Raw genomic sequence first — 27,486 nt, 5'->3', positions numbered from 1 at the left:
GGCACAATAAATTGCGATGGTGAATTCTCTGGGTCAATAATACGAAAAAAATTACCTGAAAATCATTTTAATGAGTGGAAATTTATGTTATATTTTTACTTCAATACGAATAAAAAACATATCAAAAATCTTAAACACTCCTAAATTTAGGGGATATTAACTATATGATTACTATTTGTAAAGGAAACCGTAAAACTACAACGGCGCAATTGGAGGGATTGCATTGAAATTAAAACACGACATTATAACGCTAATGAGCTCTGAAAAGTAAAAACGATAAATGTAACGTAACGTAAAGCAACGTAACATACACTTCAAACCCTGAGAATCATTTCATATTGTGTATGAATTTTGAGTAATTTTGAATGATTAATTAACACATTTTTGTAACAAATGCATTCAAAAAAAAGATCATTCGATTTTTTCCATAAATCGATCTTTTGATTTAAATTTCGATTTTTGTTGAAAAGTCGATATTTAAAAGTCAATTCGATTTAAAATCGATTGCTCGAAGAATCGATTTTGACCGGCATTTTTCCATCGCTACCCTCGTATATTTTAGTATCATAGACCTTCCAGAGTTTATACACCATAATATATTTCTTCACATCGACGCTACGCTTCAGAAACAAGCAGGAACTAAATTCACTTCCTGAGACTCTTTCATAGACCTATAGGAACAGAAACGAGATACATCGCTGAAGTCAATATCAACAAACGCTGCTATTTAAGCCATACGTGAACAAAATACTGCTTTGAAACGGAAGGGGAAGTTAATAAAAGCGTTAATTAAGAAAACGCGTTCGAAATCTCAAACAAATGAAATCAGCGTAATCACAAGCACTTTACTCATTTGCATTCATCTACAAATTTTTCGATTCAGCTATCATTCTTTTTTTTCAATTCATCTACTATTTATCCAGTTTACAAATGAATAATATTTATTTTCATCACGAAATATGCTAAGCATTCTTGTAAGTTCCTTTCGGGAAATGTTGCATGGAAAACATTTTTCGCTCAACGTTTCACTCCTCTTACTGGGAGCGTTATCAAGAAAATGAGAGCAACTTTCTCGTCTCGAAATTATATTAAATCCGTTGCCCCATTGTTGGCCAGATTGGAATTTCTCGTGGAAGGCGATAGCCATTGAGAAATAGAATGGGACCCGGCTCGGCTTATAACCATCCTCCCTATTGATATTATTCTCTATCAAATACTGTTCCCAGGAGGAGGAGTGAAAAGTTGAGTGAAAAATATTTTTCCACGCAGCATTTCCCGAAAGGAACTAACAAGATAGATTTTTGATTTTATAGGCTGCGAAAATCTTCCAATATGTTAAGCATTGTCTGTGTTTTGTAGGTCAATAAAAATGCATATTAAGGCCTCGCCAACGTGTCAACCACCACGCGGTTATCCCCAGGGACGGAAGTCCGTTTAAGAAACTGTGAAACAAATGTCAGTCTTATAGTGTTTCAAAATAAAAGTGATGGAGCTATGTATTATTAGCAAACTCTCACAAAAATAAAACATTAGGTTATAATTAAACACCGACATAATAAATTAGTCAAAAGCTTCCAAGAAATACCTTACGGGTTTTATTTACATTTTTAAATGGGAGTAAAATATAAATGTAACAGCTACTGTACAGAGAAATCACTTGATTAAGTGGTGTTTTCTCCGTCTATAATATCTATATCTCTGTCTCTTAGGTACTTTAAATAGTAGGAAACGTCGTCGTTATATGGTAACCATCTTGAGGAAACGCAGAAGTAACATAATTACACAGTTAAGTTGATGAGTAAACTAAGCTCTTCCGCAGTTGATAAATCATAATATCACGTTATTTTCGCCGAAATGAAAAAGAACTAAACAACTTGATAAAGAGTCCTTCCATTAGTAGTTGAATAATTCGGTATTCTGTAAATCATAAAGCATTGGAGAAGTTAATTCTAAATGTAATTAAGTAAGGAATAGTTAAAAACAGCAAAAATGTAATGGATTAATATAAATGTTCACAACCATTTCACTTAGCAGTTTGTACATCAATATTACTAGTAATGAGGTTTTATTGCGCCCCAGATAGGGCAAAAAAAACACTATCGAAACATTGGAAACGTAATTGTGATAAAATACGCTTTTCAAACTACCAGGTAAGAATAATAGTATGGATTAAAATAAAATTGAAAGGAAAAGGAGATTCAATTTTTACCATCGTGAAACCGTCCCATTAGATCCTCCAAAATATTTCTTCCGATAACAGTTGAAAATTTCTAAATTTAATTTATTTAGGGATAGTTAAAAACAATTGAAACATAATAGATTAACACCTTTGTTTTAAAACATTTCACTTAAGGCACTCTTGTTAGTGCAAAAATCTTACCAGTGATGACTATTTTTTTGTAGCGGCCGAATCAGTGTAAATAACCACTACCGCAATGTTGGTTACCGTCAGTGGCGCCGACTCCATGGGGCCCGAGTCCCCTCAAAAATTTGTTATGGGTGTGAGGAAAAAATGTGTCAGGCTTGTTGATTTTCCCCGGAGTGCCCAGATATCGAGATTCGAGTTATTAGGGTCCTAATGTTGATCATATGACTGTTCTGAAATGCTTTAAAAAAAACTTAAAACTCACTACTTATAAAATTTTCCGGGGCAAGATACCCAGCTTTGGGCCCCCCCAATATTTTTTGTAAGTCGCCATCCCTGGTTACCGTATTATAATTTAATACGCTGTTCAAACTAACAGATCGGAAAAAGTATGACTGATTAGAATAACATAGTTCAAAATGAAAAATATTCTAAGTTCACCTACCTGAGACCCTCTTTTGCTACGCTAATACAGCCCCTGTTCTATTATTATACAGCCCACAATTCACGGTTGCCGATTTTCTTTTCTCGCCCGAATAGCACGTGCACTCTGGAGCTTTTTGCTCCTTCCTACGGATTCCTAACGACGAGAATAAAAGAATTATAACACTAGTGTTTCCGCAAAAGGCAGCATTTTCCCTTTTTACATTTTCCCCGCCGTTTTTAATCGAGGATACAAATGATATTTCCAAGTAAACCTCTCCTATCTACATCACTCTCTCCCCAGCCTCCAAAAAATTCTTTCCAGTTCAGGAAATCTCTCATACGAGACACCCGACGCGAAGGAAAATCATCCTCGGAGAATTTTTCCCCAGATGGGCTTTTTTCATGCAAATCGAGATAGTGGTCGTAGTCGCATGCGCTCCACTTCGAGACTGCACGGAGAGCGCGCGTGCATTCCATGAAGGATAATGACGAGAAAGAGAAGGGGTAATACCATGAAAGCCAGCGCGAGAGGAAAAAAATAAAGACAAATCGCAGGCAAGTAGTAGAGATAAGGCAAGTAAGGCAAGAAAGAGGAACTTGAGAGTATTTTTTGCCATTACAATATTGGAAATTGAAAAAAAGGAACTGCCTTGCAGAAAATTATTTTGTCCAAAAAAATTACTTCACATTTCTTCACTGAGTCAGCCACATTTACCAGAGCGTCCTGCGAGTTGCTATTTTCCCGTACGGAATACTGATGACTACGAGAGTACCACACACTAACTACTCTTAGCATTTTCCAATGAATGCAGTTCCCTTTAGTGCCAAATAATACACTCACAAGTCTAGTCATCGCATGCACTTACGGCAAGGGAATAGCGAATTCGGAATAACTTCATTAGACACTAATTCCTATTAAGGAATGCGAAGACAGGAGCAGGTATCGTTTATTTTTGGCGGTCTCAGTGAAACCTAAGCATTTTAGTAATTATGCGTTCAAATATTATTTCCTGGAGCTAAGAGGAAAACTAAATGGTGTTTTATAAATACATTAAAACTATTGAAATAATATATCATAAAAAATAAATGTGTGACTAAGGGCGAAGTTTACCAACTTATCAATTTGATATGTATACGCCATAAAGAGAATATAAATTCTGGAAAAATTTTTAAAAAATATCTTGGTTTTCAGAAGCTTCATTCTCTAATAGATAAATAACCCTTGACTTAAGGAATACGCAGAAATCACATCCTAGGTTGGACACAGAAGCGAGAGAGTGGATATACGTCCGGGAATAAATTTAAAAATATCTAAAATATGACTTTGATCTCATGAGGAGAGCGGATGGTCGTCGAAACGTCGGCAACCTCAGAGCCTGACACCCGGTTGAAATACGGAGAAACCTAAGAAACGTGCACACAGATCGGGGAGTTCGGTGGCGTCTATAAAGGTAGAAAAAAAAACGATTCAAACACAAATATAATTTATTAACAAAAAAGAGCGGTCGTTAATGAACCCCCTCTCAAATTGTGACTGGCTTAACGAAATAAATCATATAAGGGAAGAGAGGGAGTTTGAGTGCGTTATTACCTTGGCTTCGGAGACTGGTGTTCAATAAGGTGCCGTGGGTCCGTCTCTCGGGAGCAGCTCTTTCAGCGTCGAATACTCGCCGAGAGCCTCACCAAAACAATAAAGCCCAATGCTCGCGGAACAACCGCTTTATATATATGTTGGGCCCCATTTACCCCCTGGTATCAAGAGCCCCTACTGACCGGTGCCTTCCTCGGTACTCTGGCGGAAAATAACACCACCCGCTTAGCCGCTCCACCGATATCCTCTGACTGAAGGAAGGCTCGCCTTCCTGTACACAATTTACCGGGAAAGCATCCTAACCTCTCCATTCCCAAATGTTTGCTTTACTCCAGAGATTCCCAGTCAGAAATTTAGATAATTTCATAAAACCTCTACGCTTTACAATGTAAATCAATGCATAGATGATAAGTTCCAGTACATTATTATAAACTGAATGACAGTTTTTTATAAGTTTAGAGATACCCATTAAATTAAATTGCAACTTATTTCGTACACCAGTGCTATAGTAATTATTTGGTAACAGTATTCATTATCATATAATTAAGAAGAAAACCCATTTCCCCCATAAATTAACCTTTTAAATATACAAGTCCACAGGACTAGAAGAATTATCAAAAGCAAAGAAAAGCTAAATGAACAGCCTCACCAAGAGCGCAATATCAAACACCTTTGAAAGACAAAGACATAATAATAACTATTGATTCGTGAGCGGTGGAAAGTAATGTTCCTTCAGCATGAAAAGAAAACATTGGAATTTACGACGAAAAAAAGCGTCCAGTTATGTCGCAATTAAAATGGCAATGTAAAAAACTGTCACTTGAGTTCATTAAAAATTACTTAAAATTATTATCGATGCATTGATTTGCCTTCTAAAGCGTGGACGTTTCATGAAATCATAAAAAGTTTCTACCTGGGAATCATTGGTGTACTGTAAAAATTTGGGAATGGAGGTTCCGATGCTTTCCCAGTGAATTGTGTTTCTTGGCATTTCACACAATTCTGGTATTGGGTGACATTTTCTCTGAAAATTCAATTGATAAATTGATTCCATATGTTTTATCATGTATTTCTGGTAAACCTGGATATATCTTGAGCTCAAATTTTTACAGCTAGGCACTTTTTGTCAACTTTTCCGCCGTCTTTTTCAGCAGGATTACGGGAGAGCATGATGATTTAATGATGCTAAGGCCTACTTTTTTTACGCCCCTGAGACTCCTAGAAGTCAGACATTTTTTCCTCTAGAATTTGAAAGAAAAATCACCACACAGGAAGCAGCAGAAATAGTAAAAGAAATTCTTCTTCGCAGAAATAAGCTATCAAAGAACCCCACCCACCGCTTCATGCTACACGCTCAGATGGCAGACTAGTTTTTTTCAGCGCAAGTATTCGTGAAAAACGTGCCTTGCTTACGTCAAGGGCGACGTTTTTCCTGGATAAATGTTCAACTCGTGTGCAACTAATTCATAATTTCCAATGAAATAGTCAATGAATGAAAAATTTTCAAGCGGAAGCCTCAATATTATTCCGTTCCCCGAAATCGTATAATGCCGAGGAATTTGATTTATCTCATTTCCATTATATGCCATTGATATTTTCCTGGTGAAACCGGCACCACCGTATTCAATCAATAGGTATCCTATTCTAATTTCCGGTAAATTAACCCATTATAACCCAATATTGCTTCTAAGTAACATCAAAAATGTATAATTTTCTGCTCTATTCAGGAAAGATTTAAATAACGTGTTCTTTTGCGCTGTAAAGTTTACTAGCGAAGTACGTAGCTTCCACAATAATAATTATCGAGTCGAAAATTGTCACATTTTACAAAAGAGAGGTCTTGAAATATAATATCTCCCAGTAGTAGCTCGGGGTTAGAAAAAGGTTAAAACAAAAAGGCAGAATCTGACCTAATATATTTATCTACAAGCAACACAGAACTAGGAATAAAAAAATTAAACTCAAGAACTCGCTTCTGAGTTGCGGAGCTCAAATTTAGTTTTATAGGATGGGATACAGGAGATATTAAAATATAGATGTGCGCAGAGTAATCGAGCGAATTTTACATGATACAAAGAAGGATAAGAGAGTCCGGGCCAGTACTATGACAAAAAATGCTGAGTTCTCAAACCAAAGGTCAGGGTTCAAATTCACACGATGGCGGAAATTTCAGTGAGGTTGCAAAGGAATTACGACTTTACACTTGGCTACCATGCATTGCACATTTCAACAAGGCACTCGGCGCGAGGGTCAAACGTTTACGCCGTGGGATATTTCGACACTATCACCACTTTTGATTTCACAGGTGTTTGCTCTCGACCAATATAAAAATTGAACACTCACTCACAAGGAAAAAATTATTTTCATCACCAAATCAATACATCTTTTTAATTAGACGGAATACCTACAACTAACTGAATTGTAATCATTGGTGTCCGAACAAAATACTGGCGTAATAAACACAAAAACGAACCAACGAAAGAAATCAACTTCAAAAAAATATGATAATGACACCCCTACGAGATAGGCTTAAAATAATGTCAAATTAATAATTAAACTTTCAAATATTTCCAAAGAAATTAGGTTTTAAACTGAATTTTCGCAGAAATGTGCAACTTTCATTATCGCGAGTACAATTTTTTTATTCCCAAACCACCGAATACAGCTCTTATTGGCCATTCGAGGTATTCAACAAAAACAATTAAACGTACACGAACGACCAATACGCTTTCGGAGAATCGAAATAGAGGAAAGCTACCCAGGCGGGACTCGAACCCGCGACCTCTTGTTCTGCACGAATTTTTTCCGAGGATTTTACCCCGCCGCTTCTGAGAAATATAAAGATATACAAGACCGAAATATAAATAGTGTTTAGGTTAATCAACAACTCACACTAGACGGCAGCTCAGAGACACATTTAATATTAAACATTCATAGAGCCAGTACCCAACAATTATCATTACGTGCGAAACTGTTTGATTCTCAGAAATCTGTAAGTTCTAGAGTGTATAAGGTAGTTACCGCTCCTGATCTTTTTTTAAAAAACAAGCATATTTTAAATCACAAAAAAATTCAGCAATTCAATCAACACGGTTAACAGAGCCTTCTTCTTCCACGATTATTTGTTTCCGATTAACTATTCAGTCGCTAAAAACGCACGTGGTCTATTCCTGCCGGCAACAGCTTACTCACCCTCGGAATAGGTCCGGACGCAATTAATTAGTTGTGGCAACTAAAAAGTCGCCCGTGCGCGAGGTCACAGTCAATGCCGTGTGTTTCATTGGAACTTCCTCAAAGCAACTAAATAGTTGCTTTGTAAAAGTAGCCAGTGCGCGGGGACCCTAATAGAGCATTATAAGTAATAATTTTCTCTTGATTTTTCGTACTCTCCTGACTTCCTGCATTTGGAGAAACACATTAAAGAGTTGTCTATATTCTTTAATTTAAAATAAAGTGGTAAAATCTTTCAACGATTACGTCACAAAATTAATTGATAGACAAGGGATTTTTCGACCAATCCCCCTTACCATCAAACGACTAACGGTATGCTCATTACAAAATCCTTACGTTTTAATCTATAAGAGCATCCGCAAGTGATGAAATTGTTAATAATGCCACAGAGCAGAGGAGGAGTCAACATCTGCTCCAGCCAGGGAGCGGGCAGATGCGGCGGGGAAAGTCATTAATATTAATGGCAGCGATTTTCCACGCGGAATGTAATCACTTTTAATCGACGCGTGGTTTCCAAGGACGCTAAGTTTGGAAGAACGACGATCCTTAATACGTCACACCACGCTTCGTCACGATCCACGCTGGAAAGCAAAACCCAAGAAAAGACGAGGAGGATGGCTGGAGTAAACAAGGGGTGAAAAGAGGCAAGCATGGAGGGAAACTTAGCGAAGGGTATTCCTTAAAGTAGATGATCGGATTTCAGGAGCGTTATTAAAGTTATTCCCAAGTGTAGTTATTATATATTTTGTTTTAATTTACGATAGCTCTGGAATTCATTGCACATTGATAAATTAACGTTTTTAATTTTTAAGTCCATTATTAACTGCTTATTATTATTCGTCATAGCAACAAGTAGCTCAGATCTCCTAGTGCCTCACGAATCAATCATTACGTACATCTTCAAATGTTCGCGAGCTACTTTGTGGAAGTTTCTCACTGCTAAAACGACATATTGATAACTTTTCCATAAAACACAGCGTTATTCGATACAACCTCGATCGAATATGAGACTCCTGTGTCATTATCAATGGGTTACTGAGAGATTATTCCTCTTGATAATGGCACGGGAATGTTGGAAGACGCGAATATTACTCAAGAGTCTCAGTAATACCTTTATAATGGCACAGGAGTGATGATACTGGTCGAGGTTGTACCTAATGAAGCTCCGTAAAATAGACAAAGTTATGGATATATTTATTTAACCGTAAATCATCCTTGATATCGGTATCGAGCATGCTGTCAACTCGATATTGCACTATACCGAAGAAATAATTCATGCCTTTTTAAGCTAAAACATAATCCAATCGTTGGTCTTATTATGAGATGAAAAATTCAACAGCAAAGAGAATGGAGAATTCGTGCCAAATAATATTTAGCCTTTCTAAGGCATTTGACTCAACCTTTCACTGAAACAGTTGATTTTCTACTTTTACCCCACCACGCGGAATGATAGTCAAATTTTCATGTACTTGTATCAGTTACCATGGTTTCATAAATGATACTCTGAATACCTACATATTAAAATCAAGATAAATTAAGGGGCAGAATTCAATAACTCTACCGTACATGTTCACAATTTGACATTAAAACAGGACAAATATGTACCTAAGTACATAAATTTATATCATGTTCACAGAGATATGTGCTAATTAGCATTGAATTTTTAATTAAATGCAGTAACTGTAAATCAAACCAAAAATGACTTCTGAAACACTATAAATGAGAAAGCGCTCCTTGAAAAAAGTTACTTAGCACGCAGTCACGCGCACTAGTGCAAATTAATACGCACCAAGGATGAAGTTCGTCATGAAAAAGTTTTTTTAGCATAACCGCGACAAGAAATAACACTAGGCAAAAGGAACGAGAATCATTAATTCGTACATTAATTCCACAGACAAAAAAGCCATTCGCCTTGACTGAGATTCGAACCCGAATCCCCCGCATTTCCGGTAGAGCTTATAGAGTATCCAGTTAAGTTACCGAGGAAAACTTCCACCCTGTAGAAAATTTGAGGACTTTACAAGAATAGGCATAGGACAAGAACAAATTTTCCCCCAGAAGAAATAACTCTTCGGTAGCTTAACAGGCTAAAGCACTCGACCGGAATTCGAGAGATCCGGGTTCGAATCACGGTCAAAGCGGACGATATTTTTTTCTCTGAGAAATTTTCGCAGAATTTGTGCATCGCGGGTGACTCTATTACAGTTATCACCGTGGCTAGTCTCGGTAAAAATAAGTATTAGGTCTGTGAAAAATATATAATATATTGGCCTCAATATTCTGCTTTCACTAGGTAAACAGTGTAAAAAATTAGAACTCCTAATGGAGAGTAAAGGAAGCACTTGAGTGTTTTTTTATTCTTAAAAACCAAAACTCCATCGACGACATATTCATCTTGTGACGACTAGAAATTAATGAATTCACCTTCGAAAGATTTATGAGACCATGAGCAATCACAAAAAAGCATGTATTGTATTGTAAGACATGTTAATTTGCCCTTCATTCACTGAGTTCTCCCATGGTGGGGTCATCGACAGCGCAATACCTAATGAAGCACAGCAATAAACGCGGTAGATGTTTCTCGACAGCTTTGATTCGCACAAGAGGCGACGGAGCTTCCTTGAGGGCGAGATTAAAAGCTTCGAAATCATCACGAGAGGATTCCGCGAACAAAGACGAAAAAGCGCCCAAAATCGTCCCTCGACTCTTTCACGGCACGTCACACAGCCCGAGGCGATGGAGCGTAGCTATCGCCTGGGCTCTATACGACTGGTGGGGGAGACGAGAGGGATTCAATCAGAACGAGATTGGTCGTGTCCTTGGGGCCAGTGCTTCCGACACTATGGCGAAGGGGGTATTGACATGACAAGACGAGAGAGGACGAAATTGCGTCTTCGAAAGGGGAAGCTCTCCGAAAAGTCACCGCTCCTTCATTGGATTTGTCATTATTGGGAAGAGTTTGCCGAAGAAAGAACTTCTCACGGCTCTCCAGAGAATTATAGCTCACTTCTTTCGCTGGTGTTCTGGCGAGAGAGAGCAGTCCACGCCCCCGCGATATTTTGCAATGCTTTTTGTTATGATTTTAGGCTATTTTAGAAACAAAATAGCTCAATCTAGCTATCAGATTTTACGAAAAAATCTGAATAGACTTTATTCGCAACTCATGTTAGGAACCCATTTCTGCCGAATATGCCCCAGAGGGCATTTTTAGGGCAATTTGAATAAGATATGAAGTGAAAAACTTTGCACTTTCCACATAAAAATTTATTAAATTTTTTAATGAATATAATTAATAAATTTTTATGTGGAAAGTGCGAAGTGTTTCACTTCATATCTCATAATGTATCTCCGCAAAGTATCTGCCTCATCCATCCAATTCAATTTAAATAAAATTGAAGTCATAAGTTACAAAGTAGAGACAAAATGATGGAGGTGAATAAAACTGACAGGTTCTTTTCCACACAGAGTTTAATTACGCTACCAGTTTTGACCTAACGATGATGCGAACTGTATGGAAACCGGTTTTACTCTTAATTTTTGTGTAGAAAATTTCTGCCAGTCACACATATTATTAGACTTCTCCTAGAGAACGCCTTTAAAAATTCCTACGTGAGGAAGTTTCTCGGTTATATCACTGATAGCCAAATTCTCCAGGCTTGCAAATTCACTTATTTTGCTGGAGTTCCGGCGAGGAAGAGGGAGAGAAATCTACCCCTAAGGCCCCTACGGTATTCTGCACCGCATTTTTAAGACTCATAATAGCTCAACCTCGCCATCAGATTTTACGATCAAATCTAAGTACAAACGGACTACTGTGCCCGCTACTCATCTTAGGGACCTAGCGCTATCCGAACAACACGTCATTTTCTTCGTTATATAGGGTAACTTCACTTATATACAATAACGGGAGACACCAGCATTTCTCTTGATACATGATTTACCCGGATAACAAAAACACAGAAATTTCTAGGTACTATGGAAAAAAGAGGTTCATAAGCACCGGAAGGAATGAACTGCATGCGAAAATATATTTTCTGGGGATCAGGTACTTACAATCTGAAGATTTCAAAGAAGCTAGACGTTGAAGACACGATTCCTACTCCATTATCCCTGAGAGTATGTGATCACGCACGTACCAAAATATGACGGGTTGACTCCCTACAGGATAAAATGTTGGCTGCTTGAAATACACACTCGCGGGCACGCTGCCTGTGAAGCTAACAAACATCAAACAGGACAAAATATTGTTACCTGATAAATAACATCGATCGAGGACATGAATTACTCAGCGAAACTAATACCAATTACTCCTCGAATTACGAAATAATTATAATTGATTAAGATGCATCGGATGACTTGGGTGTTCTCTTTACATTATTAACATGAATTAAAAACAAATGATTTATCTGAGTCTGGTTAAAAAATAAATCCACGCTGTAAATTAAAATATTAAACAGACCTTTTTGGTCGTATTCATAATTAGTCATCCAAAGAGCGAAAAAAAATGATAAGCCCAAATCACAACAAGAGAGAAAAAGCGAAAGGAGACCAAACAATTTTTATTTTAAGACAGTCCTCAATCCCATTTAAAGACTTGAAATACATCACATTTGTCATAAAAATCAAACAATAATCACTGTCTGTATTTCTGTTACGTATCGAAATGGTAACAATGTTCTATATACCTTTATATTTTTCAAATGACTCGAAGACCCATATCCGAGTGAAACTATTTTATTAAAACTAAAAACCTTGACCTAATTTATAAAATACTTTAATACACAATGAAGAAATTATAGTCCTTTAAAACATCGCTGCGGTACCAATCACAAATTACAGAGAAGGAAAGACTATAACTCAAAAAATAGCAAAACCTAGATACTACCACGAATAACCGTTATTTCGTAGCTTTCGAGGGTTATCAAGATTTCATGAAAGACATTTGAGTACGTTAGTCCACTTTTACCAAATGAGTTCCTTTCATCAATCGCGCACATTAGTTTTCAAACACGAATCAAATATTTTAACATGTAACCTCAACTGTAACCTAGCTGCACAGTCGACGAATAACTGGAGTTCCTGAACTTTAGGGGGGACATGATCTCTTTCACTGATTCACCTGTGTAATTTAAAATTACAAGCAAAAAAAATCATGCCTTTTTTATCAACTTGATTTCAATATTTTTCATTATATATACCATATTTTTGTAAGTGTACTCACTGATTATAGTTCGTTTAATCTTTAATCTTAGATTTGGTTACCACTGAAACATGCATTGTTCTCGTCCTAGTTTCATCCCCACTCCGCTAGGTATGAGTCTTAAATAATCCGTGGAGTCTCCCACTTATTGTTGAAAGTTTAAGATTATAAAGAATCTTTAGAGACAAATGGGTTGAATACTGAACGCGCGTCAGTTTATTAAATCACCCATAACTCAATTAATGTTTTACTATATTGACGCCGGATGAAATAGTACAGCGAAGATGGAAAAGTAGTATATACTAAATGATTTTCCTCAAAATTAATAAAGAAGATAATCACATTCATAGAGGTAAAAATATTATTTTCGATAGTAGCTTAAAGAATAGTTACAGAAAACAAACGAAAAAATACTTTTTTATTAAGTTAATTTTGAATTTCTGGAAATGAATACATAATATCAATGTGCTATGAAAATAACTGAGGCGAAATCCTATCTTTCTTAGTTGAAATTAATTTAAATACATTGGTAAATTTCAGTTGAAGCGCTAAGAAACACAAGTTTCAAAAATGTTGTCTATAAGAACTCCAAATTTAAAAGGCAGCGATTTCCGCAGTGGTTCGTAAATTAGAGAACAGTTACAGCAAGAGTAAAACAAAATTTACTGCTCCAAAACTTCTTGAAATTATTCGAGATGATTCACTATTTTAGACCCTTTCGACCGTGAATGGGAAAGAAAAATTAACTAACTACTGCAAGTCCATTTATACTAATTTAACAACAGTGTTATACGTAAAAGGTAAATATTGAATAACAACGGATTTTTAATTTCAAAACTTTTTTCACAAGGCCATAATTGGGAAAGACAACTTTAACAACTGCAATGCCTTTTTTCTATCGTAATTTAAGCCCATAAAACGTAACGAATACTGAAAGTATGTTCCCACTGAGAACATTTTGTAATTAAGGAACCATTTTTTCCAGTTTCCATTCGATAATAAACTTTGAGTTTTCACAAGAATTTTAAGCAAAATAAAAATCAGTGAATAGATGAAAAATCAACGTTTTCATAAGCCCGAACATATTATAAACCAAGGTACACATGCAATACGAGAGTTTGATTAAACGCACACCTGCATTTCACACTGCGATAAAAGCTGTTTGGGAAATTCAGTTCACGAAAGGCGTAAAATAAAGCGTTAGCTAGAGGCAGCAAATAGCGAAACAATTGGGTCCCGGCAAGGAACACTTTCAACGCTTACTTAACGGGCCAACACATCGGCGACTTTAAAAAAATAGAGCCCAGTAAAGCGGCAGAATGGCCTTGGAAAGCCAGCAAAATCAAGGACAATGCTCGAAAAGAAACGGAAAGGATTTTGCAGTGGAATCTGGCCGGATTAGAGATTGTCGTATTTTGGAGCCCTAAGTAGGCCGAGCTTTTTCTTTCCTTTGACTTTCTGAGAAAAGAATTAAAGAAATGCGGGTACGCGAAAAGCAGAACAATTTAGACGGGACGCGAAGGATTACAAGTTACGGGGGAAAAACAGGGAAAGAAGAGAAGAAAAGAGAAGGGTCGAAAATAATGTACACATTTGGTACATATAAAATAATAAAAATTAAATTGAAAAAATAAACAGAAAAACAAGCTTTTTGCCAAAACCGGTATAAAATCCACTAGAAAATTCTCCTCGGAGAATAAAGCGTGGGTGTTAATTAGGGTTATTAGAAATGAGTGCAGAAGAGTGAGTATGGATAGGCCTGACCTGACCTAGACCTGATAAGTGAGTATGGATAGCCACGCAATATTAATATCAAAACCTAATCAGCAACCACGCTTTGTTTTTCGAGTGCTGCAAAGCTTATTTTTTCACTTTTTACGTGTATTTTGCATTAAATACTGGTTTTGGAGAAAGCTTGTTTTTATCTATTTTAAGAATTCTATTTTTATTCTCTACTGTTTAGTGGCGAATCATGTGATCAACAGAACCACAGCTGTTAACGAAATGTCTGCAAAAAAAACTCATCACTGATTAATAGATACCGTATTTTCGTCAGAAGCAAAGGTGTGCGCAAATATGTGTTTTTAACTCAACAAGTTCGTTAAGTTTTTTTTCTAGAAGCACCATTCACTATACCGTCAAAATTATGCAGAAATCTAATGGCGAAATTTTATTAATTTAAAAACACTGACGATCACATCATTAAAATTGACGAAGTGGTTGCTATACCTGTTATTTCTTCATTTTTCTCACATCCCTTGTGAAGGACCGAGAGAATTTTGAGCCTGTACTGTATTAGCCTCAACAGAACAATGTGAAAAATATCAGAAAAATAGCGATAACAAAGGAGCATGTAAGATGAAGAAGGTACATAAGTGTTTATCTGTGAAAACGATTGCTTTGGTGGTGAATAAAGTTTCAAAACATTGCCTTTAGAAACTCAATCTGTTTGTTACATGGAACTTAATGACAACCATCAAATCAAGAAAAATTGGTCACTTCATAAAATCTCACCATGAATTCAAAATAGCACGACCTCTAAAATCTTTAATGGGAAAACAGTATGTGTCAATGAAAATGCTAATAAAGTCTGAAAGACTGCAGAAATTTAGGATATGTACAATGATTACATGAAATCCAATTGATAGGACTTCAAAGAAATTGGAATCCAAGTCAATGAATTTCGACGAAGAAAATTACATTACGAGATGGAAATAGCTATTTGATTTCATAGAAGTGACACGTTCCACAAAATTACGATTATTCATTCTCCTACGCGTCCCTGCTAATATTTTTCGGGCCTATGATTATCTAGCCCATTACTTTTATTCAGGATTAAGTTAAGAGTTTCCTCGCTTCGGATTTTCCTTATAAGATATTCCAGGAATAATGTCACGGTTTTCCTTCTATGAGTTACCTGTTTCTACTTTAAAAAAAATGCCCGCACCAGAAAGTTTACAGATGAATCCGTATCGAATTTACTTCACACTACATCTGCAAAAAATTATTCCGGTGCCATCTGATTTTTCATCCCTAAGAATTATTTTCTTTCCAATTGGTCCTAGATGAGATGGGTTTTATCCTCAGCACGATGACGAAGGAGATTGAATCAAATAATACTTCGTAGAAAACATTCGTAGCACGATTTTTATCAGTGTTAAATTAACGTTTTTCAAGTGCACAGTAAAATAATATTCAGGCAGCAATATTAGTTGGGCAATAACGACAGTTACGTAGTATAATACACTGCTCTCATTCAAGTTTGTTCTTTTCTCTTTCCAGTCGTCGGAAACGTGTGATTTACTTTCATTAGTTTTCAAGACTGAGACATAAAGTAAAAATGCATTATTAAAAATAATTAAGGCGAAATGATGATACACAAAATAAACAATTTTCATTAAATAAATCCATTTTTAAGCAACAATTCATCAATGTACAATATTATCATTAACTATGTAATCCTTGACCTGCGATTAGTGTTACGGTGACTGAATAAAACAATTTCTCCAGTCCAGTAGGGGAATGTATGTATATATTATGCATTGGAATAATACAAAATAACTTTCTAATATTTATTTATCACAAAATAATTCACCCGAATCGTGCGTCGGATGGCAATTCCACGCAATGCCGATCTTAGCAGGCTTATCATACAGAAGGAACTGGATCGCTTGTCATTCATTATTTTCCGAGGTCATCCTGGAAGTCCATACTCTCAAGATAAGATTGACTCTCAAGAACATTTGAATTGAATAATGAGCAGCAAAGGAAGTCTATTAATTATTAAATACAACGATCATAAATTATCAATATTGATAATGTTTTTCTTTTCGCAGAAATTTCGACAATTTGTGTTGGAAATTCCGACATGAGAAATCAACAACACACCCATATCATTGATACGGATAAAAACATTTACCTAAATATTGCACTTTGATCACGATATCTCTTCCGAAAAAGTTGACTCCATACAAGAAAATTTTAAGAAAGCTAATTACTATTAAGGAAACACGCATGAGGCAGGATAATCAAATTTATGAGAATTTTTAAAGAGGAAGAATAAAGATTTCTACATGAACGAAACGAAGGGAGCACAACACAACAATAGTGGACAAATCTACCATCATTCGAATAAAATGCGACTCTTCCATTCCTTCCCCGTAGTGCGGCTGCCCCAAATGCAAGCGCCCAAAGTCCGAAAGTCCATGACGCAAACAAGAGGAGCGCCAGAGCAAGAACGGAATCACTCCAAAACCACGGAGAGGCGTGGGCAGAGGGAGCAAAAATTTCCAAGTGTTCGGAAGAGAGGGGGAGGGATCCGTATCCATTGCGATCAATTCGACCGGAAAAATAAAAGAAGAGAAAAACAAAGTCTCGAGGATGGTTCCGCCGAGCCGAGATCCAATGATGTCGACCCCCCTAAAAGCCTTCTGCGGGAAATTGCAAATCGGACGCCAGTTCCTCGCCCGCCCATACACGGATGAAATGCCGGCGGATATGCGATGCACTCGTGGGGCGGAACGAAGGGCGTTATCATCCGGGTCTCCTCTTTGAAAGACAAAAAACTGCCCTTAATAATAATATTTATTTCCTCGGGGTGCAATATCCCTATGAGCACGAATTGTACATAAGTGGTGAGAAAATTACATACATAAAACAGTTGATAACATATTCATTATAATCGAATTACAGATAAACAAAAAATAGCATATTACAGTAGATTATTCAGTTTCGGTTATCAAGTTGAATTTAATCGAAGCATAAAAACGTAAATATGTCATTTAATAAGGTATTTTTAACATTATAATAAATCAAACATTTGACACTTGATAAAATGTTATCATGTTATAACATTTAATGAATAATAAACCAAAAAATAGTTAAGGAAAAAAAGAGGAAAACCGCCGCAAATTCTATTGGGTATTGAAGTTTGGATTACATGACTGTGAATGATAGATATTGAATTATGTTTTGCGGGAAAGGTGAGAATGAAGTTTTGATTTGAAGGACTGCACATTTGAAATATAAAGTAATAAATAATCAGTGAGAAGGACAGCGGGTTCATGACACGATTAACCTCTTGCGCTGAAATGACGAGTCTAGCTCGTCATTAACTTCAGATGCCAAATCGTGCAACGACGAGTGTACCTCAGAGTCATGAGATTTTCATAATTTTAGCAGTGTTTAGGGGAATAATATAAGTACATTGAAAGTTTCAAAAAGTTAAAACATCCGTTATGTACATAATGAACTCAAATTTCATGAAATATGATGCATTGGAAGGAATATAAGGATATTATCCGAGTAGCGATAGCTGTGTTCTCTATATTTAATCATAATTTATATTTAATTGTTCTTCGCAGATTACAAACTAGAAAATATCATTTCATTACCCACCATTCCATTTAAACAGAAAACCCAATACGCCAATTTAAATTTACCTATCATTTCAGCAGCACAAGGGGTTTCAAAACACATCCAAACGAGGTTTTCCTGAAAATGTTAGGTAGCCATTTTACTATATATCATGAGATAACTGCGAATGAGGAGGACCAGCAATAAACGAGAAAAATCGCTAGAAAGAGCATATCACTCGATTTACCTAGCTACTGAGACACTATGATCTTTCTTTCCATGGAAATGTTAGCGACTTTGATGATTTCCACGAATTCAGAACGATTTTACGGAGACAATACAGGAAATAGGATAACATTCAACGCCAAACTTCGACTCGTGAGACGTGAAGAGACTAAAGATGCGCTTCGGAGGCAAACTTTGACGAAACTTTGAAAACGGAGAGGAAAGAGAGAGAGAATGGGAAATAAAGAAAGTTGAGAGGCTCGAAGACAAAGAGAAAACAACGGAAGACGTCACTGTCAACGCTAAAGTCAGCATTTCTCCTGGGATATAGCTTCAGATCAAACTGGGAAAAACAGGCTGAGATAAAACTGGAAAAATGGGTGAGAAGCACCACTTCAAATACTCAGAGGCATAAAACCTCATAGAGATCGAAAATAGTAAGGAATGTCAAGCAATGTTGTAAACTGTAGAACACCGTAGTAAATTTCAAGATCGAATACAAAAAAATATCTATTCCGAAAGACTTATTTCCATTACCTTGAAAATATCATTGCCAAAATATGTGAACTTTTTAAATATATGCGTGAGACTTCAGAAATGAGAAATAATCGTTACGAAGGGAAAAGGGCAATAACACAAAATATTAGCAGTGTTCTCAAATGATTTCCCAAAAAATCTAACCTACATTCCTAAACCAAACTCTGCCTCAGGTCAGGATTTAACAATGGGAATGTATTATTCTGGATAAAAATTCAAATGAAAAATTTATCGTGACCAAAAGTCTAATTTTTAGTCCGTTTTTTTTAGTTATACATTCACGAAATTCGATTGTTACGTCACCCTTCCTCAAATGAAATAGGGTATTAGAGTTTGGAATTGAATTATTTCGGTAACTGGGATATTGATGTAATGAAATACACACGAAATGAAAATAAATTTATACCTATGTTTCCTCAATATCATCAGCAACCCTTCACAGTATTAATATTTTCTTATCTGAAAAGAGGTACGTATTTTATCGTTTATTAATCAGTAACTACTATGAACACGATGTTTTACGACAACTTCTCCATACTTGGATATGAGAATTGAATTGATGTGCAATTGGACTCTTGTGAAATCCATTCCTAGAGGGAGAACTTTGCAATAATTTTAAGAGCACTAAAAATATTTTTCAGAAAAAAATTCCGATATTTTAGTTTCTCCACCACCAAATCTCGCCTGACACGATTCAGTTTTCAACCACATTTCCTTTGATCCTCAGATCGACTTGGTGTCTGGCGACACATGACGAGATCTGGACCCAGACAGGACATCCCGCAACAGTTTCGCAGCCGATATGTTTGCGGCCGTGGGCGCCTGGCGTCGGGCGCTTGGCTGAGTGGAGACGGCTGGAAGCAAGTGGCACCAACGGCGAACATGGACGACGGCCACGACGTGCAACAACACCCTCCCTACACCGAGACCAACCACCAGCAAAACCACAGCGGGGACGCGGAGACGATCGCTTTTCCCGGTAAATGAACAAATCTTGAACATCCCTTTTCCAGACTAATCCACATTTATATTGATGAATCTTCTATATTATTTCTACTGCATAGATACCTTTTTCTCAACTTATACGCAACCAAACTCTACAAATGAGGTACCAAAATGCACAGAATTTATCAGAGAACATGCGACGGCATATTTTACTTCCTAAATATTGCGATTGTTTCCTAAAATTGGTTTTTAAGTAATAAAAAAAACAAAAACCGGTAAATATTCCTAACATTAACGGCGCACAAACTGATACATTTGTACATTTGCAACAATATTTAGCATTCTTTAAATAACGTTTATCAAAATGCGGCTGATTCCACATTCAAGTCTCCTGTTGATACGTAAGTATGAGTCATCATGTGCGTTTAACAGAGGATAGTGTAATTACTTCCAATGTTGTGTTTAAAGAGGTCCTCTGACCTCAATTTGTACATGAAAATTCCAATTTAAGTTGTACATAAGACCCTGCCTTTTTTTCTACATTTTAAAATTAGAAACGCGCCTATCCCTCTGTGGACCTGCATTGAAAAGAGCGGGGGAAACCCGCTGGGAGCGGGCGCAGCACGCTCGTACTTAATAAATTATTAATAAAGTGTTCTACCAGTCAAGGTAGGTTTGCATGGAGTATTGATTGCCTTTCACGGTAAATGAAGGAATGAAATCCTTTTCTTAAGACTGAAATCCGCATTTACATTCGTGAATACATAATAAATTATTAATAAAGAATTCTACCAGTCAAGGTACGTTTGCATGGAGCATTTAACCAATCGCCCCGGCCTATCTCTCCTCTCAGATTCCTCCATATCGCCTCATAATAACCACAAAGTGGAGTCGTAGCATCCCACCATTGGTTTACCCATCAAATCGTTTCACGATTGACGTGGTATAAATGCGATATATCCATGATAAAATTTAAGCATCAAATGGTAATTTACGAATTTAAATAAATAACTCCACTAACGACCATGGTTTCGACACCCTATAACCCCGACTCTATACCCGACAACCTTAAAAATGACGAGTGTTGAAACCTTGGTCAGAAGGGTGGTTATATATTTATATTGTGGAAATTACCGTTTGTTTTTTATATTTTATCATAGATCCCCCATTGTTTGGCACATCACTAAAGTTGTAGCATACGCGTCGATACGTGTGGAGTTTATTATCAATTTTCCCATTAAAAATTAAGATGAATAGGCAATTTATCAGCAATGAACGTATTCAACAACTCATAAATGAGTTCCGGTGCTTTTACTTCATTTCTTACGTTCCCGTAGTTGCCTCAAAGTTTTCCTGATGATATTAGTAAGATTAGGATAAAACAATCTCACTCTTTCATAAAATATTCATTCATAAATTGAAAAGCGATATGTAATTCCATCGAACTATAATATAGTTGTATTTCAATTTCACTGAAAGATTAATGCCGGAGTACATAAACCCAGAAAAAATACGAAAATTTACGAAAATCTTCCAAAATGAAAGTTCTTTCTACACATTGCCGATTATAACCTTCCCATGAGCATAATTGCTTAAGAAATGATTGAGGTTTCACGTTCATGCATCAGATCAAGTTCACTTCTAGGCTTCCAAAAGCTAAAATACAATGGAAAAAATAATGGCGAAATTCTTCGATATTCTAAGTACAAGACAAATAAAATGAGCCAAATGATGTTCATCACTTCATAAATCTTTAACATATGAAGTACGTTTAAAGGCTTACTGTTACGAAAGCTATGTTTTCGATCGAAATGTTATCTTAAACGCAAATTAATTTCTACCACTGTAAGGAAAGAGAAAGAGCCCTAGATGCATTGCCTGCTCAGATTATTATGAAGTAGAAATCATTTGTGATGGAATAAAAGCAGTCGGAAAAGTGAAAGGAGATGAAAATCCAATTTCCAAAGAGGATTGGGATTCTGCTCAAGGAGAAGGTCAAGAAGAAAGACAGAAGGTAAATATGGTTTGGTAAAGCGGATCAATAACCGAGCATTACTACTCAAGTTCTATTCTCGGTCTTTTGGGTGGTAACCTAAGGTCTCATAAATGGCTTGCGGAAGAGAAAACCAGAACGAATGCTCCAAGTCCTGAGAATGACTTTAAAACGATGCATCACACTCTACCCACTCGTCTTTTTTACCGCTATAAAAAAACGTTAAGTTATTAAGTTCAAGTATTCATATTTTCTCGGTACGTAGCAACTAGATACTGGAGAGTTAATCGAGATTTATATTATTTTTACTCTCACTATTGTCAGAGATAATAAGGAAGTAAAAGAAATGCTGAAATTTCAACAAGTTACTAATTTAAAGTCTACTAGTAACTAGCTAAAATATTAAGTTTACATTCTGTAAATATCAGAGTTTGTAGAACCGCACCTTGGAACAGGTTAACTTATATTCAAGATCACCTGACGGCGTAGTATCTTGGACCTTATTTGAAATTGGAAAAAAATCAACGTCTGCAAAAAAATATCGGTGAAAATTTTGCAAATATGAGATGCAAAGAAGTTTTGATGAAGAAATGCTCGATATTCCTGGAACATTTTTAATACATTAGCCCAATATCTAGGCTATAATTTCATAACTAAACAGACTGGTCTATTGGGAGTGATGCATCCCCCTTATCTCTTAAAAAATTACTTTTTTCCATGCCAAACTCAGTCATTCAAAACTGGCGCACATGAAATGTCGCTGAAAATAGCATGAATAAATTATCGAGGAGTAAATTGAACAAGCAGATGCCGAAAATGAAAGTGTCGTCAAGATTGCCAGCCACCTACCTTCCTCACGGAGGTCTTTCATGAGGAAGGCAACGCCAAGTCACAATTTTCTCGCACGCCCTCAGTTTGCCTTTTCCGCATTATTGAACGCGCCCACTCGCCAACATAGAACCTCAGCAAGGGCCTTGCGAAGTAATTACCTGCCGGCCTTGACGACGCACTCACGCAGGCGCCTGTCGCGAAAAGGTGTCGGAGCCTTGAGCTTAACTCCCACACGTCTTCATCCTTCAGAATAATTAACATATTTTTTAGCGGGATGTGCTATTAAGTTTGTACATGAAGTAAATAAAGAACTACTGATATGTATACACACCTATTCGGTATCAACAACTTTTTCAAAAACTAAATCGTTGAAGCAATTTGGAGAATCACTGCATATGATCCATTTCAAATATCTTTGCGGCTGGCTTAGTCGTCCAAGCTCAGCAAAACAAAGCTCCAAAAGTAACAGCAAATTTTACACTATGGCATTCCCCAGATGGAAACTGCAGCGACCTGGAACTGAAGTCCAGCAACTGATCAGTCCTGCTAACTATGATTCTTTTCAAATATCATCGATAACCTAGTCGTGCAAGATCGGAATATTTCGAGCGGCGTCGCGGCAGGAGGTGAGACCTACGACACTGGCGATGCAGGATGGGGAGGTTCAGACGTGGGTTTTGCCATGTTTTCTCAAAAGTCTTTGACAGCGCATCGAAACGAAAGACTGTGTCCGATACATATAGAGTGCCCAAGGAGGCCCTCACTCCTTTTCTTCACCAAGACGTCCAGAAAAGGTAGCTGGCCATCTTTCTCCAACTCCATGGTGAATTTTATGTCCTTGTGTTGGGAATTCAGGAGCAGTAGGAAGCCCTGCAGATTTTTCTTCTGCAAATTTTTCTCCAGACTTCTCTTCTCTGTGTATCGGAAAGCCACGCATATGGACCGGTAACTGGACTATGCCTCGCACCACCACCCTGTGCAAAAGGTATCATTGATAAATACACTTTTTCACCGGGCCCACCGCATTTCGGACGATGAGTCGCTGGCAAAGGAGGAAAGACATCTATTTGCGACATTGAAACAGAATGGTCACCTGGATTTGGCCCTCAAAAGAACTAGAAGAAAACCACACTAGAGTGAGAAAACAGAAGGCGTAAAAGCCTGGGCCGTCGTCCCCTACATCGCAGGAACCACAAAAAGGAATGCCAGGGCCCTGAAAAAGCATGGCGTCACCACGACGTTCAACTGCAGGACGAAAATTGGTGACTTGCTGCCCACAGCCAAAGATAAAATCCAGCATGGCTTTCATGAAGGTGTGTACAAGGTGCCTTGCTCTTGCGAGAAAGCGTACATTGGTGAGACTTGTAGTTCACTGAAAGCACGAATACAAGAGCACCGAAGGGCCACGAAGAATAGGCAATTCCAGCCGTCGGCCATATCAGAACATGCCTGGACCACGGGACATGACATTAAATTTGACGAAGTTAGGAAAACAGTAAATGAAGGCACATATTATCCCAGACTTAACCGAGAATCGATTGAGATAGCCCGGACGGACACTTTCAATAGGAACGATGGATGCCAATTGGAAGAGACTGATTAACTGACTGACTGACTGATGAGAGAGCAACAGCCACAACTGGCGGGACTGAGGCCAAATGTAACGAGGACGAGTCTTCGACCTGAAGACGCTGGCAGCGGTGCCAGCGAAACTGTTGTCTTAAAGCAAAAGCCGATGCGTAAGCACAGGAAAAATGAAGACATTGGAGCCTCGACTCCGCGGAAACCTTGGTAGTCACAAGCATCTGCCCATTTGGCAACACCGCTGACTTTCTCACGAAGCGTACACCACGGAGGTCTGAAAGCGACTCAATTTCCCGGAGGTTAGGCTCCGCCTATCGCATTTTGTTTGGTTTTTAGGAAGTCACGCACCCTCCTCCCTCACCACCCAGTCGAAAAGATATTTGATGTGAACTTAAATAACCTCAAAAATCCAATACTATACGCTGAGAATCTGAAGCTTTTGTTCTTTTCGGACTTATTACAATGCTTCGACAAATATTTTCTTTCTCTCGACCTTTGACTCAACAATATTTCGACCGAATGAAGCGTAACTATGAAAATTGTCTCAATAAGTGAAATAAGATTGTTTTCAATCCGCACCAGAAAGAACTCAGCATGGCAAATCAGTCCAAACCATCCCCACAAGAAAAGGTCGTTTCAAAGGAGCTCCTCGATTCAGTTGGTTTCTAGCCGAAAGTGATTTCGAGCTTATTTTTCGAGGTGAATGAGATCAGCCGCAGAATGAAGAAAAGACGGTTTTAGTTCGCGTTTTGATATGCTCAAAATTTCATTTTTTTCTATTATCGTGCCAATTCTAAAATTTTTACGACAATTCCCAATTGATTCCAGATAAAGGAGTCGTATACAGAATAAAACTACACTGCAATGTCCAGTGTTGATTCCTTTCAACACTGTCGAATGGAGTAACTTTCAAGGCATTGGGTAAAATAATTTCTTCGACACGAACGCGCCCATTATATTTTTACGACTTGCCATTCAAAAAATCTTCGGCTGAAGACTCAAGTTCACTCCACAATGTTCAAAATTCATAAAACTAAGGAACTGCATAGAATATTGCTCGAAATATTTTCAAAAATTTCGCCGGCTCAAAAAATCTGCATATGCTGGATACATATATGGCACAAGAGTATGCTACTCACAATCAGTATGAAATGCATTGCATTGATTTCTAAAAACTCCATTCCTGTGTATTTCAGTCGATAGGAAGCTTAACAACTTGACCTGTGCTTTTTCGCAACATAAAGCACAATTAAAACTTACGCTACCATCTGAAAATTTTCAAGAAAGCGTGCAAAATCTCGTCAATATTTTCCTTTCCTCAAATGTTTAATTTTTATCTTAATATTATGTCCGAGGTCGATTTTTATCATTGAAATACGAGCAAATGTTGACCGAGTCCTACTCTATACACTACGAAAATTTCAAGAGGATAACGTAACTTTTTATCGAGTGATATTTCGCGACTGGTATACAAAATACCATCGTTAAGGAAGGGACGAATCGCGTACGCGTCCTCTTAATTCCACACCGTAGTGCCCGATGCATCACCAGTGCAGTGGGGCTATACATTTTTTGCAACTAAAGTACGAAATAATTTAGTGGCTCACGTGAGGAATCTTACAATTGACAATTTCATCCGTAATTCTAAATTTGCTTTAAATTCGGTGTGACCCCAATTGCAATTTAAAACTTTTTCCAGCTATTAGGATCGATCATAGTGCCATTTTTATTTGCTGGAGTTGACCAAAATCCGAACGAAATCTTATATCCTGTGCTTCCAGCAACCCACCTCATAGGTATGCATTGCATACACAACAAAAATCACTATTCCGAATGAAATGTTCATAAGAGACGAATATATTGATTAAAAAATTATTTATATGTTTGTAATATTACTGATGTAACAAATATACTCTAAAGATATTTACATAGGAAGTACATATAATAAATGCCTATCAATGGACACATGGATCAATGAGATGCACTGAACTATCACCTATGAGGAGTCTGGTAGGCCCTTACCTGCTGTGGTAGGATTTTGGCCATGATGCAATCTTAACTAGCATTTTCTAATCAGTGTATCAGTGAAAAATGATGGAGACAAATATCTTCCAATTCTGTTCCATTAATTAATTTGTTCCTCCATAAACACTGACATGCAATATTTGATGTTACTAAATGGTGTATGCTGTTCTTCAATGCTATTTTTTGATAAGAGACTCAAGGCCTTTTATAAATCATGAAAGAATTAGCAGGAGCATCAAATAGGTTATGCACACAATGAAATACATGAAACTAACAGCTCTTATTGTACAAAAATCTGCATCGTAGACAACAACTTAAAGACCTACTTTCATCCTTTTTTCTAGATTCCAAGTGCCCAGCAAGTTTTGATGGATTAATTTGTTGGCCAACAACCCAGCCAGGGGAATGGTCTCATATGCTATGTCCCTCATTCACCCATGGGGCAAAAGAAAATAAAACTGGTAAGTATAATGTTATCGCCTAAATGTGCATTTCACATTATGTTTTGCCTTATCCAAATCTCGGTGAACTTAAGATATTTCTGAGCATCAGAAATGTAAGCATTAGTAACTGAAAAGGAACTCACATTTGTGCATATTGTGATTATAAACCAAGAAAATACAATCCACATCATTATTTGTTGCCTTACAGTGAGCAGATATTGCAGAAAAGATGGATTGTGGGAAAGCAGTGATGCCACAAACTATGCCAACTGTGGACTAGATAAAGAGAAATCAATGGTAACTAACACATTCATGATAGAGAGAGAATAAATATATGCATAAAGTTATTTAGTCCAAACGCATAAATTAATTCAAAAATTAACAAATGTTAAAATTTACTGTGTGGAGATTACTCATAAAAATGTAGCGCAATGTTCGACGCTCAAAAGGTGCGGACACTGTGAAATACCTGGCACCTCAAGTGACATTTGGCAGTCAATTAGGGGATGCCAATAGGGAATCACTAGGTAGTCTAGAGCGTGAGTGTGGCATGCAGTTTGGAATGAGGACTAAAAGACACAAATATTTTAAGAGTAGTTTCTCCTGAGAGGCCTTCCTTATTGACATTCCTTGCATCGCCATGAAGAACCCAAAGACGAGTACTAACTTATGTCATATTCCCTTGCATGATAAAGTAAATTGTCCAACAAGATACATCTACCCTAGTTTATATTG

The 27,486-nt window shown here is 37.1% G+C and overlaps 1 protein-coding gene across 1 annotated transcript in view; it reads left to right on the top strand.

Annotated features, from left to right (window-relative positions):
• The window catches only part of LOC124163647 (calcitonin gene-related peptide type 1 receptor-like), a 226,852-nt gene that overhangs the window by 179,106 nt on the left and 20,260 nt on the right, over positions 1–27,486 (top strand). The window contains exons 3-5 of the mRNA XM_046540702.1: positions 19,658–19,909; positions 26,653–26,769; positions 26,960–27,048. Of these exons, the coding sequence (XP_046396658.1) occupies positions 19,681–19,909; positions 26,653–26,769; positions 26,960–27,048 (435 nt within the window). The 5' untranslated portion in view covers positions 19,658–19,680. The remainder of the gene's footprint in view (positions 1–19,657; positions 19,910–26,652; positions 26,770–26,959; positions 27,049–27,486) is intronic.

This window comes from Ischnura elegans, chromosome 8 (genome assembly GCF_921293095.1).
Source record: "Ischnura elegans chromosome 8, ioIscEleg1.1, whole genome shotgun sequence".
Taxonomy (NCBI): Eukaryota; Metazoa; Arthropoda; class Insecta; order Odonata; family Coenagrionidae; genus Ischnura; species Ischnura elegans.
This window is presented reverse-complemented; position numbering and strand designations above follow the sequence as displayed.